The sequence below is a fragment of the Typha angustifolia genome, chromosome 12, assembly GCF_048772165.1.
Source record: "Typha angustifolia cultivar Huaian chromosome 12, ASM4877216v1, whole genome shotgun sequence".
Lineage (NCBI taxonomy): Eukaryota > Viridiplantae > Streptophyta > Magnoliopsida > Poales > Typhaceae > Typha > Typha angustifolia.
Genome location: NC_133250.1, coordinates 607,198 through 621,136, shown reverse-complemented (window position 1 = coordinate 621,136; position 13,939 = coordinate 607,198). Strand labels below are relative to the sequence as shown.

The following is a 13,939-nucleotide window of genomic DNA, read 5'->3' as shown; positions in this document are numbered from 1 at the left end:
TTTCTGCCATAGAATTCTTGCATATTTTATAAATCATTCTTATATGTATGTACAACTCTAATATCTTCAAACTCCAAACCCCAATGATCCTATCAAGTATAAGTTCCTATATAATGTTCTATACACTTAGATCTTTGCCATTCCTCCAATCACTCAATGGAAGAAGGGATAGAAGGCCTAAGGAGATAACTAGGTTCCTAACACCCATGCCCGATAAACTAGTACTGTACAGGCAAATCTAGTACACTCTACTAAATCTAGAGAACAAATGACTTCAAGCGACGAAGTCTGGCAGTAGTTGAGCAGCAAACCTCTTCCTGGTCTCCATGTTGATGTCATATGCATTTGAAGGATGAGCAACTGTTGAATTGTTGTTATTATTATTATTATTATTATTATTATTGTTGTTGTTGTTGTTGTTAAGACTGCAGTAGTCATTAGCCTCAGTGCTCATCTCAAGCCTCCTCCCCATTCCCATTGCCTCATTGGAAAGATAAGATGGCTGTGCTCCTGAGAGAGAGAGATTCTCACAGTGTTGTAGACCAAGTGTGAGTGAAACACCATTACCTGAGAATGCTGGTGTGAATTGCTCAGACCCAAACCTTCCAATTTCTCCAATTGGGTAACCTCCATAGTACCCTTGCTCCCCAACTCCACCTCTTCCTTCCATGAACTTCATCAAGAGCTCACGGTTGCTCGCCGGCCCCGAATCAAACATATGGTTCGCGTACTGCTGCTCCTCGCTCCTCGCCTTCTTTAGCTTCTGTTGTATCATTGCTTCATCGCCAAATGGAGGCATCGATATCGAAGAAATCTTTTTACTGTTCGGGCTATCCTGCTTGGCTTTAAGTTTTTCGCCCTGTCCTGTTTTTGTTGAACTGCTATCTTGGTGATCTTTATTCCTTTCGTTCTTGGTAGAATTCTCATCGCTGTTGTTTTGCTCTTGATCCTTAGTCTCCTCCAAGTACATCTCCTCCACCATTGGCTTCCAGAGCCGGACTCTTGCATTGATGAACCAATTTGAGACCTGCATTCACCAATATCATACAAGTTGTAAGTATAAAGAAAGTGTTGTAACTTAAATTTGTTACAATAAATATCTGGTCCCTAATTAATTTGCATGGCCTGCAACTTTGTTAGAATACATACCTGGCTCCTAGTGAGTCCCGTTTGCTTTGCAAGCATGACCTTGTCTGAATCTTTTGGGTATCTGGAGTCCATGCAAATTAGTCACAAACGAGTCTATATTAGTAAGTACAGTTGTAGTAATTTGAGCATCACTTACGGGTGGAGGAAGTGTTCAAAGAGCCAAGCACGTAGAATTGAGACAGATCTCTCAGGTAATCCTCTCTGAGGTCTCCAAGCATTGTGCTGCATCATGCCTAACTGTTGGAGTGCACGTTGCTGCCGCAGGTGGTGGTCGACGAGCCGCAGCCTCGAGCCGACCGACTTGGCCTCTTCCTCGCCTAAACTTCTACTCGTGGCACGAATTTGGCCGGCGATGGCGTCTCGCAGGCACCGGAATTGCTTGGAGATGGTTTGCAGAGCAAGGTCAGTGTAGGTCCTTGCAGACTTGGGCCCTGCCACAGCTTCAAAGGTAGAGACCACTATCTGCATCTGATGATGGTATTGCCTGTACCTCTGCTCCACCTTCAATCATAGATACCCCACTTCACGAGGTAAGTGCTTCATATTTCATATACATCTTTTACTTCATAATGATTTATTGAAGACCTCCAAGAACTATAGTAAAGAAGTAACTTTTTCTTGGTGTTTTCATAAAAATTGTACAAGTTATAGTACAGGTCAAATGCTTCGATAATATTGGATAAGTAAAAGACTTCATACGGTAGAGAGGAAATTAATTAGAGATGATCATAAAATCAAATGATTCTTTTACCTCATCAAGCATGTTGACAAGCTTGGCCTTCTTCATCTGTAGCTCTTGCTTCTCTGCAGTTGTGAGATCACTCCCTTGTTTGATGCCCACTTCCTCATGACTTTTCCCATTACCTACACCTTCTGAGTCTCCATTGTTCCTAGAATTACTCCCCTTCGCCAATTCACTACCTTTCCCTACACTAACTACCTCATCTAGCAATTGTTGAGCTGCCTTCAAGTACTTAGACCCCGTCAAGAAACTATGCACTCCATTGGAAACACCCGAGGCCGCCGCCGACGAAGGACCAACAACCCTAACCTCCTCACCGCTCATCGGGGAGACCCCGACCACAGCGTTTACCATCTCGTCCGACGACAGGCTGAGAGACAGCCCTCGCTGCATCGTCGGGCGCCGGATACCTAACTGGGACGCCATGTCGACGGAGTCATTCACCGACGCCGCTGGCATCCACGGGTTGTTGGACTCTTGAGACTGTAACAGCGTCGGCTGGAGGGGAATTCCGACGAAGTGTTGTTGACTCGACTGGCCGACGCCAGCGGCTTGGGCGAAGCTTATTGGGTTTAGTGAATTCATGGTGGAGTTCAGAAGGACCATGTTGGCCTGAGCGGCAGTGCCGGCGTCCTGGTAGCCGACGTAGCTCGGATTCATGAGGTAGAGAGTTTGTAAGCCATCTGTTTGGATCTCAGACCCACCGTGGAAGTAAGTGGCCATCAGTAGAGATCAACGAGGATGCAGCACTCCAAATTTATCTCCTGGAATAGAATAAAAAGAACTTGCTAAGAATGAACATCATAAGACCCAGAATTGTTTTATAAGAACTATGACTAACTTGAAAGATAGAGACATGGAGATCCAGATATAGAAAGAGGGATATGATTAGGTGAGAACTAAGGAAAGGAGAGATGGCGAGCAGTGAGAAAAGTAACCATCTTCATCAGGTGATATAGCCAAGAATTATTGATTCATTGGAAGTAGCTGAGGTGATACAAACACACATGAGCATATGTGGGGTTCATATAATTTTTAAAGATTGGTTATAGAATTCTGTCTCCCTTTCTTCTCTCCCTCTCCCCCACTCCCCTCCCTTTCCCTTTAAGATCTCCTGCTACAACGACTCACAGAAAGCCCATCAAAGAGATCTCTCTCACAGAGAGTCATCTTCTAACTTAATAATAATAATAATAATTAAAAAGAAAAGTATTAGGAGAAGAGGCTACCTCAGGCTCATGTCAGAGACTTATTCCTGCAACCTTCTCTCTTTCTCTCCCTTTGCTCTCCAAATGAAGAGGAAAAGATATAAAGAGACCCATTTAATAAAGGCTTGGGAAGGAAATAAAAAAGAAAACACAAAGAAAGATACCCACCTTTCACTTCCATTATCCACACACACCTTTCCCTTTCACCCTCCCTTCAATGTTCTCTTTATTATTGTAAAAGTTAATATCTCAGCTGTTTTGGCCAACCGGCATATGTGGTTTGGATCATCTCTCTCTCTCTCTCTATTTATTTTTTACTAGTTGTGACTTATTTTTATAAAAAAAAAAAAAAGAATTAGTCTACCTAGTTATCTAATCTAATTATTTAAAAGATTATAACAAGTAGATTTGAGAAGATAAAAAAGAACAAAGCTAACAAGTTTGCTACAAGAGGATTGGTGGAGGAGCACATAGTTTGTGTGGTACCTGCAGATTTGACCCCCTCTCTCCTCATCATTAGTTGCAGGAGGCTTTGATGAGAGGGGGAAGAGCAAGGCCCATCCCATGTGTTGGTGTTTGTGTTTGTGTGCTAGAGATGGAAAAGGGAGGACATGATAGCCACAAAGCATAGATGCATATGTTACTATTCCACAAGGACTCGTGTACATGTTAACAGTTAGAAAGAGAAAGACTGTCAAAGAAACTGACACAAGTGTCAGTAGGTACAAACTGATGAAGAACGAGGTAATGTCCACTTCCATTGTCTTGATTCAATATATCTTTAATCTTTTTCTTTTATTAAATTTGTCATCCCCACTATGTGTTTATCTTTGTTAGGTTTCTCCTAGATCTTTTTCCTTCCTTTTGAACTTTTGTGCTTAGGAGGAGATAAAGCTAATTGAAAGCTGAGGAGGAGCCCAACCAACCACTGCCATCACACCTAAGAGACAGATTGAGAGTGAGAGAGAAAATAAAAAGACAAAGGTAATTAAAACAACATTTGAATAGAATTGATACATTGTCTTCCAAAGTGAGGTATCTAATAACATATCTTAGTTAGTGGACTAGTTGGGGGAGGGGGATGGTCCTCAGGGTATCCATGGCCACCTATCTCAAATTGGCATAGATGATTATTATTATTATTATTATTATTATTATTTTTCATTCTTCAAAAAATCTAAATCTTGCACCTCCATTTACTAATCGAGCAATTTGCACAAGATCTAACACATTAGTCTGTTTATGAAACAAGAGACAAGAGTGGGGCCAAGCCATTTTGCAAAGCTCTTGTGATGGTAACTAATCCAACTTTTAGCTAATAGTGGGGAGCTTCTCTGGTTAAAATATCACTGGTCTTATCCCATCATTCAATTCTTTACCACTATTCCTCGTTTTGGACTTGCACTTTTCTTTCAGGAAAGTGACTCGAGCCTAAGAAGGAAGCAAACCAGAGCTTTAGAATTGATGCTTCAAGTTGAATGAACACACACTTTGATGTTGTACTACTCATATAAAATACTTTAGATTTGAGGAAGCAGCAGCAGCAGTACAATGTGATCTTTTCTCCCACCTATCTCAAGATCATAACATGTTACCTAAAACAAATAGAATAGCCCACCATGTCAGGAACATCTAACACACATATATAAATATACATATACACTGGTCTCTGATGTTGTTATCATGTCAAATGGGCAAAACGTTTCATAGAGTATACTCTAATCATGTAATTAGTGCATACTAGGGTCTTATTCTAACCTCCTAGGTTGTCCTTTTTATTTATTTTTTCTTCTTGAGAAAGTGGTCCTAGATTGCCTATTTGTGATTGGACTCTAGCTATTCTCCTTCAAGTAGTACAAGTATTACCTGAGGAAGTAATATTTTTTACTAGCTTCTTGGTTATTCCAATAGAATAAGGCAACTGATTGATGCATTTATTATGTGGATGAGGCAGTCATATCAGGTACTGAGACACAATTATTCATTCTACTATGTTAGAAAAAATAGTACACTTGAGATTGTTAAATGATTTCTTTTAACATAAAGATAGCAGTAACTAACATCTGGGTCAATGGAGATGAATACAAAGTGATGCTTCACCAAATACAGCAATTAAGTTTACAAATATATATATATATATATATATATATATATAACTCTTGAATGTTACTTAAAGCCAGTTGTTTGCATTTTAATATACATCTCACTGTTGTTGTTAGTTGAATGATAGATTCATCTCCAGTTCTTAAGAGCCTCTTATCCATTGCATGGTGTTAGATGATAGGTTTAATATCTTTTAGGTCGTTATCCTTGTTGTTTTCCATGTGTGAGCGCTCTGTTTTTTTTTTTAACATAACTAGGTAAACAATTAGAAGGTAATTAAAGGGTACCGGAATAAGATGGGAAGAAAATATGTTGATGCCCTAATTGTTCTATATTCATCGATGACTCAATCGATCATCTTTTGATATATATTCTCTTGGCAAGTTATCCTTATAAGAATGATATTAGCTTCAAATGATTAATTTTGATCGCTCAATTAATTAGTAAATTTTTGCTCCGTAAATACTAATAATCAACACATCTTGTCTTCTCGCTCGACCTCATCCTCTTTTTATTGCGAGGTCACTCTACCGACAGAATATGCTACATGATATCGATATCGATAAACGACGCATACTTTTATCTAAAAGTCACACATGAGGTTTACCTTCGTCTTAAAAAACCAAAGAGTGATTGATTGATATATGATACTGTACCTACAACCTATAGACTTAAAAATATTTTTTTAAATAATAATAATAATAATGATAATTTAGGAATTTTCTCATAGCTATATGCATTTCTAATGCAGCAAAATAATTTGGTAGCGAGTAGTAGTAGTAGGAGGAGGAGGAGGAGGAGGAGGAGGAAGAAGAGAGGAAAGGAAATAAAAAAATCTATCCGTGGAAAATTCAAGGGGTTGTGGATGCGACACGTGGGCTCGTCGCAATAATTACGCACTGGAGTCTAAGGACGGGACCCACTTCTTCTTCTTTTTTGCGTCACAGGCTTGCATATTCCCACGTGCCGCTTGCCGACGGTACCTTTTGTTACGTGTCGCCCTCTGAGACCGCATTGTAGGCTTGGTACGTGCGGGAGGGGGTTGTAGGGGATCCGGGAGATGGGAGGGGGCCGAGGAGGATTCGGTGGGAGTGGGGCCCGTAGCTAGCTGCCAAAAGTACACGTCACCATCTTCAAGTGCGGGGTCCACGTGTGTGCGTGAGAGGAGGGTCAAGGGGCGGACCAATGGGCGAAGAGACCCAGGATAGCACACAACGAGACCCGTCCCTCTCGAGGGGAAGTGGTGGGGCCCCCGTGGGTCCCCTGCCCCCACGCGTTCCACGTCCCCCTGACCCTCCTCCCATTCTTGCCCCTAAAACCCAACCACATTTCTTTTATTTTTATTTTTAATTTTTATTAGCGAAAATAAATTTTACTCCCTAGTGTTTATTTTAGAAACAAATCAAAAGATATTCATTAATTAATATCGATTACAAAAAGCCTCTTTTTGAGATGCTTGAGAAATAAGGGAAGAAAAAACAAAGGAGCCAGTCCCGGTACAATCCAAACTAAGAGAACAATATTTTTTTTATATTTGAACGCATCACCGTTCGAATTTAAAATTATTCATTAGAGATAAAGTCGTAAACGGTTAGATAAATTTTTTTACATATCTGATTCAATTCTCTACAATTTGATCTCTGACGAGGATCTTCAAATTTGACCAATAATTTAATTGAATCTGTTAAAAGAATTGTAAGGGGTGAAGTGAATCTAAGATAGCTGGTATTCAACTGCCAATCAAGTCTCACCTATAAATACTTAATATGGGATTTAAGGACACAACCAGAGACGGGTTTGGAGATAACATACCTCTATTATATTAGGGAGAAATTAAATATTCAAAAAAAAAAGCTTGTACTTACATATCTATAAGAGAATTCAAGTTTTCATTGCTCGTGAATATATGCATATTGCTGAACTACTTAAATTTCGTCTATCAGTCTCTCTTCTTTGTAACTTAGTTTTCTTAGTTGTGGTTAGCTACGGTGATTAGTAATTCTCTACTTTTAGAATCTTGATTGTGCATTCCTCATTTAGAATTTTCTTATAGTTTGTTATTGTTCATCACTATTCTATTTAGTTTTTGGTGTGGAACTGGGATCGCTTCCACATCCTTCTTACAACAAATGTTATTTGATCCCAAGGTCTAGATCTAGGCTTTTAGATTTAAGGATAATATTTGGATCAGTGTATCGATTGCAAAATTATCATAAGTATCCAAATCATGGAAAGTATTTCAAATGCCAAATTTGAGCTAGAGAAGTTTGATAGCACCAATAATTTTAGAATGTGGTAATGTGAAGTCATTAACACCTTGTTTCAATGAGAATTGGACAACATTAACATTGGAGGAAAAACCCAAATAGACTATCGAGCAAGGAAAATGATGAACCGGCAAGCTTATAGTGCAATTCATTTTGTCTTGCGAAGAACCAAAAGTACTTTATGATACATCGTCAAAGATCTTGTAGAAAAAATTAGAGGACAAATATATGACTATGTATTGAAAACCAACTTTGTTTGAAAAAAACGTACTTCCATTTCCAATACAATGATGGAACATCTTAGCGGAGCACTTGAATGCATTCAACAATTTCTTACAAATTTACAAAATTTGGATGTTGAAATATTAGAAGAAGACATGACTTTGATGTTACTGAATTCATTACTGGACACCGATGACCACATCACTATTGCCTTCATGGATGACTACTCACGAAAGTTTTGAGTGCACACTACGCACTATAAGCATAAAGATATTTGAAAATCAAATTGTTAAGAGGACTAAGAAATTCAAATTAAATTACGATGACGAATACACATCAGGTCTTTTTATAAAACTATGTTAAGCTGAAGGAATAGATCGATACTTCATCAGTAGAGGGACACCTCAACAAAATGGTGTGGTAGAGTGCTTACTACCCTGACTAGAAAAGATATAATGTATGTTTTCCAAAGTCAACTTGAGCAAGGAGTTTTGGGCTGAGGCGGTAATATGTGTATGTTATATTATCAACTAATTACTTTCATATACAAACAACGGAAAAAACTTATTGGAAGGATGGTGTGATAAACCCATTTCAGAATATAATTTCCTACATATCTTCAATTTCCCACATATCACCATGTTAGAAAAGTAAATTAAATCTTAGAGTCAACAAGAACATTTTTTTTTCTTTAGTTTGTGCGAAAATATTTTCGAGTTTAGAGGCTAGAATTGAGAAAGGTGATCATCAATGGGGACATTATATTTGATAAGTCATCAACACTGAAACATAGTCAGAAGGCGAATTGTCTAAATAATAGAAGAGAGGCAGAGTTTCACAGTAGAGAGGTAGATTTGGGGCATTTGAACAAGCTTGGAGCTATTCAAATGCCCCATACCTGTTCTTCCTTATTAAGTTGTGATATAAATATTTTTATTGTCGGGATCTAGGGCAGAATGAGAGGGGTTTTGAGAGAGCTTACCTCTATAGTATTAGGGAGAGATTAGAGATTAAAAAAAAAAATACGCATCGTCCATAAATGTAGGGACATTGTCAAACCATGTAAAACTCGTTTCTCACTCTCTTTTTGTGGTTTACTAGTCTTTGGTTTTCTTTGTCGTGGTTAGCTTAGGTGATTAGTAGTTCTCTATTTCTAACAACTTTATTGTCATCGCTCATTCCGTATGTTAGCTTTGTTATTTTCCTATATTAATTTATTAGGGTTGTCGTCCGATGGGTACACACGAAAGTGAGCTTTTAAACTTGAGGTGTTTAATTGTCTTGCTATTCCATCTATTTTTGTTGTGGGTTTGAGATTGCTTCCTCATTGCATAACATACGGAGGATAAATATATTCAATGAAGGACTAAAGCATGTAAAGAAAATTAAGGCTCTTAAAATTAAATGTCACCATTATCAATAATCGTTATCACTTTTTTTTCCTATTATTGTTATTATGTTTTTTTTCATCACAAAATATTATTCCCTACAGTGCGATGGTTATCTTATGCAGTTAGTCTATTTATGAGTTGTAAGAGAATCAAGTCTTTGATTCTCTAATTAATTAAAAAGGAAGGCCTTTTACTTTTCTATGATTGGTAAGTAATTAAACTAATGTTAATTCTAAGTTCTCTATTATTTTATGTCCTCCAACCCTATCACATGTCGACTATTAAACTTTGCTTGACATCAAATTGGATTAGATTTCTAGCATGAGATGTGCCTGTGGCATTCTAATCATGTAAAGAAAACTACATCTTGTACATGATGGCAAATGAAGCCATAATAAGTTTATAATTCTGTTACTATGATTAAATTAAGTACGTAGCATGACATCTTATACTATGTAAATCCAACGAACTTTTTATGAAGGATAGATACATCATCAAGCTAATGGATAAATTTAGTCTTCTTTGCGGATAGACTACTCTAAAGTTTCTTATTTATTATATATATCTTTTTAAATTCAAAATGTTTTATGTGGATAGGTTATGATTCATCACAAGAATCTCTGAACTAGACTCCATTTTCATAAAATACCAACCAACAGTGAAACGTTTGTAGAAGATTCTTACTAATTAAAAGCATAATTAGTAATTAACCTTTTCTTGTGCTAAAATCATATTAGAGAGTAGTGGAAAAACGTCATTTGGTGCGTCACCATGGATGTGCCACTTTCCACAATCTTGTAGCATTTAGCCATCACCATGGGCCCAACCTTCTTGGTGTGTAATTAAAACCCTCTTCTTAATTGAAAGAGACGTGATCCTTACGTTTAAGTTAATTGGAAAAGATATTTTTTTCTTCCTCTCAATGTGGACCAAGTGTTAGAAAAGTTAATCTCGATATACTTAATTAAGTGATCATGTTGCCAAATTGTAATACTAATCCATGCTATTGCTACCTTTTAATCAAAGCATATTGTACTAGAAAAAATGCATAAAATGATGAGACTGTGGGTGTTCCCCTCTACCACAACATGATCTAAGCCTATATATATATATATGTACAAGTATTATATATATAGAGCTAGGTTTGCTTTGGAATCCTTGGTAGGTTCTTTTGATTGATTAGGGAAACTGGTAGCTAGATGATGGTTGTGGTAGGTTTAAAGGAACAAAAAACTAAATGCTTGGAAAGTTGTGACAAACCCTAACTTAAGGGAATGGAACAAATGGAAAATGATGTGGAAATTAGCTTCATTAGGAGCTATTTTTTGATTCTTAACTTGTCTTCCTAACTTCTTTGAGAATGATTTTGAGAATGATGTCTATGTCATCCTATAGAACAAGGTATCATGTTTCTACGTAGGCTTTCAAGCATGAAGTTTATCATTTGATTCATGGCCTTATCATATGCTCAAAATAGATAACATTTTGTTTCTTAATTATGGGCAAACTGAGGCCTCTTGCTTATATGCTATGATATATGCAAGTATATATATATATATATTATATGCCTATAAGAGTTTATAATATGTAGCAATAGTATCCATTCATCTTTTGATTCAAAGAATACTAATAACCTATATATCAGGTATGGACTAAGTATAATATAGGAAAATTATCATTAGACCTATTAATTGGTCTCCTTAGTTAGGGTTTGGTTTACAATTAAATGCTAATTACTAGCCATGTCCCAAGAACCTTATCAGCTCAACTACCCTCTCTACCCCCTCTACATATCATAGCCTATGGTGATGCCTAAAAAGGCTCATTAGTTATATAATTTATCACCACTGGATAAGCATATAATAATCCACTAAATCTCCACCCTAATTAATTTGGTTCTTGAATGGTGAATCAAACATTTGGCTGCAAGCAAGAGAAGTAAAATGAATGATTCTGGATCAAATTCAAGGCCCATGGCCCAATTTGTCAAGAACATCAAATAGGTCGTGCTACTACTTGCACATCTAGTCGAGATAAATAATTAATTAAAGATCAACCTGACAAATTCCATATCAATGACCATGTCTGAACTTTTTTTATGTCACAATTGTTGCAATGTTTGACAAGAAGAGTTCATGCATGAACATTTTATGTGACCTTCAAGAAGGTTGAAAAATGATAAATCCTTGATGATTTCAAAAAGAAACAAAAGACAGGTTTGTATATATATATATATATATATATCATTTTACATGTCGAATGAATCAATCATAATATATACAAATTAGCCAAAACAAAAGAATGCAAAGGAATTAAAGACCAAATCTCTCTTCTTCTTCTTCTTCTTCTTCTTCTTCTTCTTCTTCTTCTTTTATTCCTTTAATGAACAAAGATAGGTAACTTGCAAATGAGCAGCCAAGCAAGGGGAGTTCTTCCAAACCCTAAAATGCAACCTCAATATTTCCTTAGCCTTCTCTCTAACCTTCGACCCGCAGTCCATCTGAATCACCAAACATAACTTAGAAACCACTCCCACCTGCAACATCTCCTTCAACACCACCGGCGACGCCGAAAACCGGGCGACCGATAGCAGTATCCTCACCGCCATCTCACTTGCCATCGGTGAAACCCTAAGTATTTTTTTCGACACCATTGCGATCCCCGCCGCATGCTCTACTAACTCCTTCCTCCCTTCACTGCAACTGCAAAGGTTATCTAACGCCATTAACATCAATTCACATACTCTCTTGTCTTGCTCATCGAGAAGTAGCTCTACTAAGACCTGGATGGCTCCGGCCTCCACTGCCTTAACTCTATTCCTCCCCCATGGACTAAGTGTGACAAGAATTTGTAACGCTCCTTTCATGGCCTTGCTTGAAACCCCATCTTGTATAACGTTGACAACTTCTTTAACAAGCTCGGACTTTATATCGGCCAACCGGGCCGGCGCGATCACCGGTAACGATGACTTGAGTAGCATGATCGCATGCGAACGCGACTCATAGTTTGATCTTCCCAAAATGATCGTTAACATGTCGAGGAAATCGCCATTTCTTTCGATAATATTCTTACGCATGCCTTGTTCGGATAATTGCATGGAATAGAGAATCTTAAGAGCTTCATCACCAGCAGTAGTAGACTCCAGTACTTCGTATATTTCTTCTTCTAATTTTGTTGAGGTAGAGATGGTTCTTCTTATTATGGACAGTAAGAACTCCACTCCACCGGCGTCTTCGACGCACTTCTTGTTGCGATCGCTTTGGACGACGATAGCACGTAGCTTTCGAAGGGAGATCACTTCGCATTGCGGTATCTTGGCCTCGTCGAGAAGATTGATGATCTGAGCCTCGTCGACCGGCGGTTGGGGGGTAGAGAACCGGTCGGTGGTGTTGGCGACGCACCAGGCTTGGATTAGCCGGCGGAGGGTGTGGTTTGGCGTGACGGTGAGGTCTGTTAGGGTTTGCTTGGTGACGGGACACACGCGGCGGCCGTCGGAGAATATCCACCGTTCGATACTGCCGCGGTCGTAGGTGATGCCGGTGGAGAGGGTTACAGGATCTCTCATGGTGTCTAGGGAGATTGGGCAAAGGAAATATGGTGGAACTTCTACTACGCTTTCTGCTTCCATTGTTATAGATCTCAATGGCTAGCTACTACTATAGGAGATCAAAGAATGCGATTGGTGATCGATCTTTTATAGAAGGGAGGAGAGAAAGTTGAACGCACGAATAAGTTCTCATGCTGAGGGCATTTTCTCATTTGTTTTGGATAAATTATTATTCTTCTGGATCTTAGAATTAGTCCGGATTGATGAAAGACCGCCGTTTAGGCTAACTGTGGACCATATGTGGAATATTCGATATTTTGACTTTTATTTTTCAACTTTGTTTTTCTTAGATTATATATCTATTAAATATATGAACATATATATACATATAGCTGACCTTTCTGGGCATCTATGTCTAAATTGTTCCACTAGATTTGACTCGGTGTTCGAAAACCATGTCAAACTTTGCCTGGTATTCCAAACTTCAATCAATATGGAATTTAGTTAGTAAAATTAATTGTGATGGTCCAAAATTGTTCGGGTGTTTTAATACTTTTTGAGATGCTTATAGTAAAAGTTGAACAAGAAATAATGGAGTAATTAACAAGATTTCATCTCGAAGTAGCCCATCAAATTTATCTTTGAACCTGATGATCTTGTCGATATTGCGGACTTTTCATTAATTAAAGATGGTGGGTGTATTTAGGTACTAATTTGGGGACATTTCTTTTTAGCATTTATTGGATATCTAGAGGAAGAAGAAGTAGGTAGTCTTGAATGGTCATGAGGAATAAAATGTTGTAATGGTCAAGGATTAGAAGAAAAAAAGAAGGAAAATTTATGAAGGAAGAATCTTAATTGATAAGAAATTAAAAAAAAAAGGTAATGAACTTAGAAGGTATATGGTCCATATATTATTATTTTGGGTTTTTCTTGTATCTATCCCTTCCAAACTTATAACTTAAAAAATTAGTAATTTAGCATATGAAAAGACATAGATATCCTTATATTTAACTTTAAAAAAAAGTATGTATTTTATAAGAATATTGCAAGTGTTTTTGAGATATTCTGATGAAATCTTAATGATTAGTTATGTTTCATATATATATATATATATATAATATTTAGAAGGATCCATTCACAAATGCCCTACTATCTTTCACAAATTTGAAAGTGAAATTATGATTATTACTTTTTGGGTGAGGATAAGAATAATGGGCACAAAACTCCATTAAGAAGCATGGTTCATGTGAACATTTATGAGTTGGAACTTGGAAAGCATCCCTAGCTAGTTGACAATCCATGGTAAT

The 13,939-nt window shown here is 37.6% G+C and overlaps 2 protein-coding genes and 1 long non-coding RNA gene across 5 annotated transcripts; 1 reads left to right on the top strand and 2 right to left on the bottom strand.

Moving 5' to 3' along the window:
- On the bottom strand, nucleotides 1-3,277 carry LOC140771863 (BEL1-like homeodomain protein 1). Of its 3 annotated transcripts, none has more exons than XM_073113641.1 (5): nucleotides 3,121-3,277; nucleotides 1,901-2,655; nucleotides 1,286-1,650; nucleotides 1,150-1,210; nucleotides 1-1,027 (listed from the first exon to the last, which is right to left on the bottom strand). In XM_073113641.1, exons 2-5 carry the CDS (start codon nucleotides 2,612-2,614, stop codon nucleotides 275-277), a joined length of 1,893 nt encoding a protein of 630 aa, XP_072969742.1. In that variant the 5' UTR covers nucleotides 2,615-2,655; nucleotides 3,121-3,277; the 3' UTR covers nucleotides 1-274. The 3 variants fall into 3 exon arrangements, with proteins under 3 accessions (XP_072969742.1, XP_072969743.1, XP_072969744.1); XM_073113642.1 differs by lacking the exon at nucleotides 3,121-3,277 and adding an exon at nucleotides 2,830-2,982; XM_073113643.1 differs by lacking the exon at nucleotides 3,121-3,277 and adding an exon at nucleotides 2,733-2,875.
- LOC140771865 (uncharacterized) lies at nucleotides 1,548-4,364 on the top strand. Its single transcript, XR_012106222.1, has 3 exons — nucleotides 1,548-1,679; nucleotides 3,620-3,843; nucleotides 3,937-4,364. It is a non-coding gene; the product is annotated as an uncharacterized lncRNA (long non-coding RNA).
- A 7,089-nt stretch (nucleotides 4,365-11,453) lies between these two features.
- LOC140771973 (E3 ubiquitin-protein ligase PUB23-like) lies at nucleotides 11,454-12,710 on the bottom strand. The gene has a single exon (XM_073113827.1). The coding sequence runs from the start codon at nucleotides 12,708-12,710 to the stop codon at nucleotides 11,454-11,456; it is 1,257 nt and encodes a 418-aa protein (XP_072969928.1).
- Nucleotides 12,711-13,939: the final 1,229 nt, after the last annotated feature.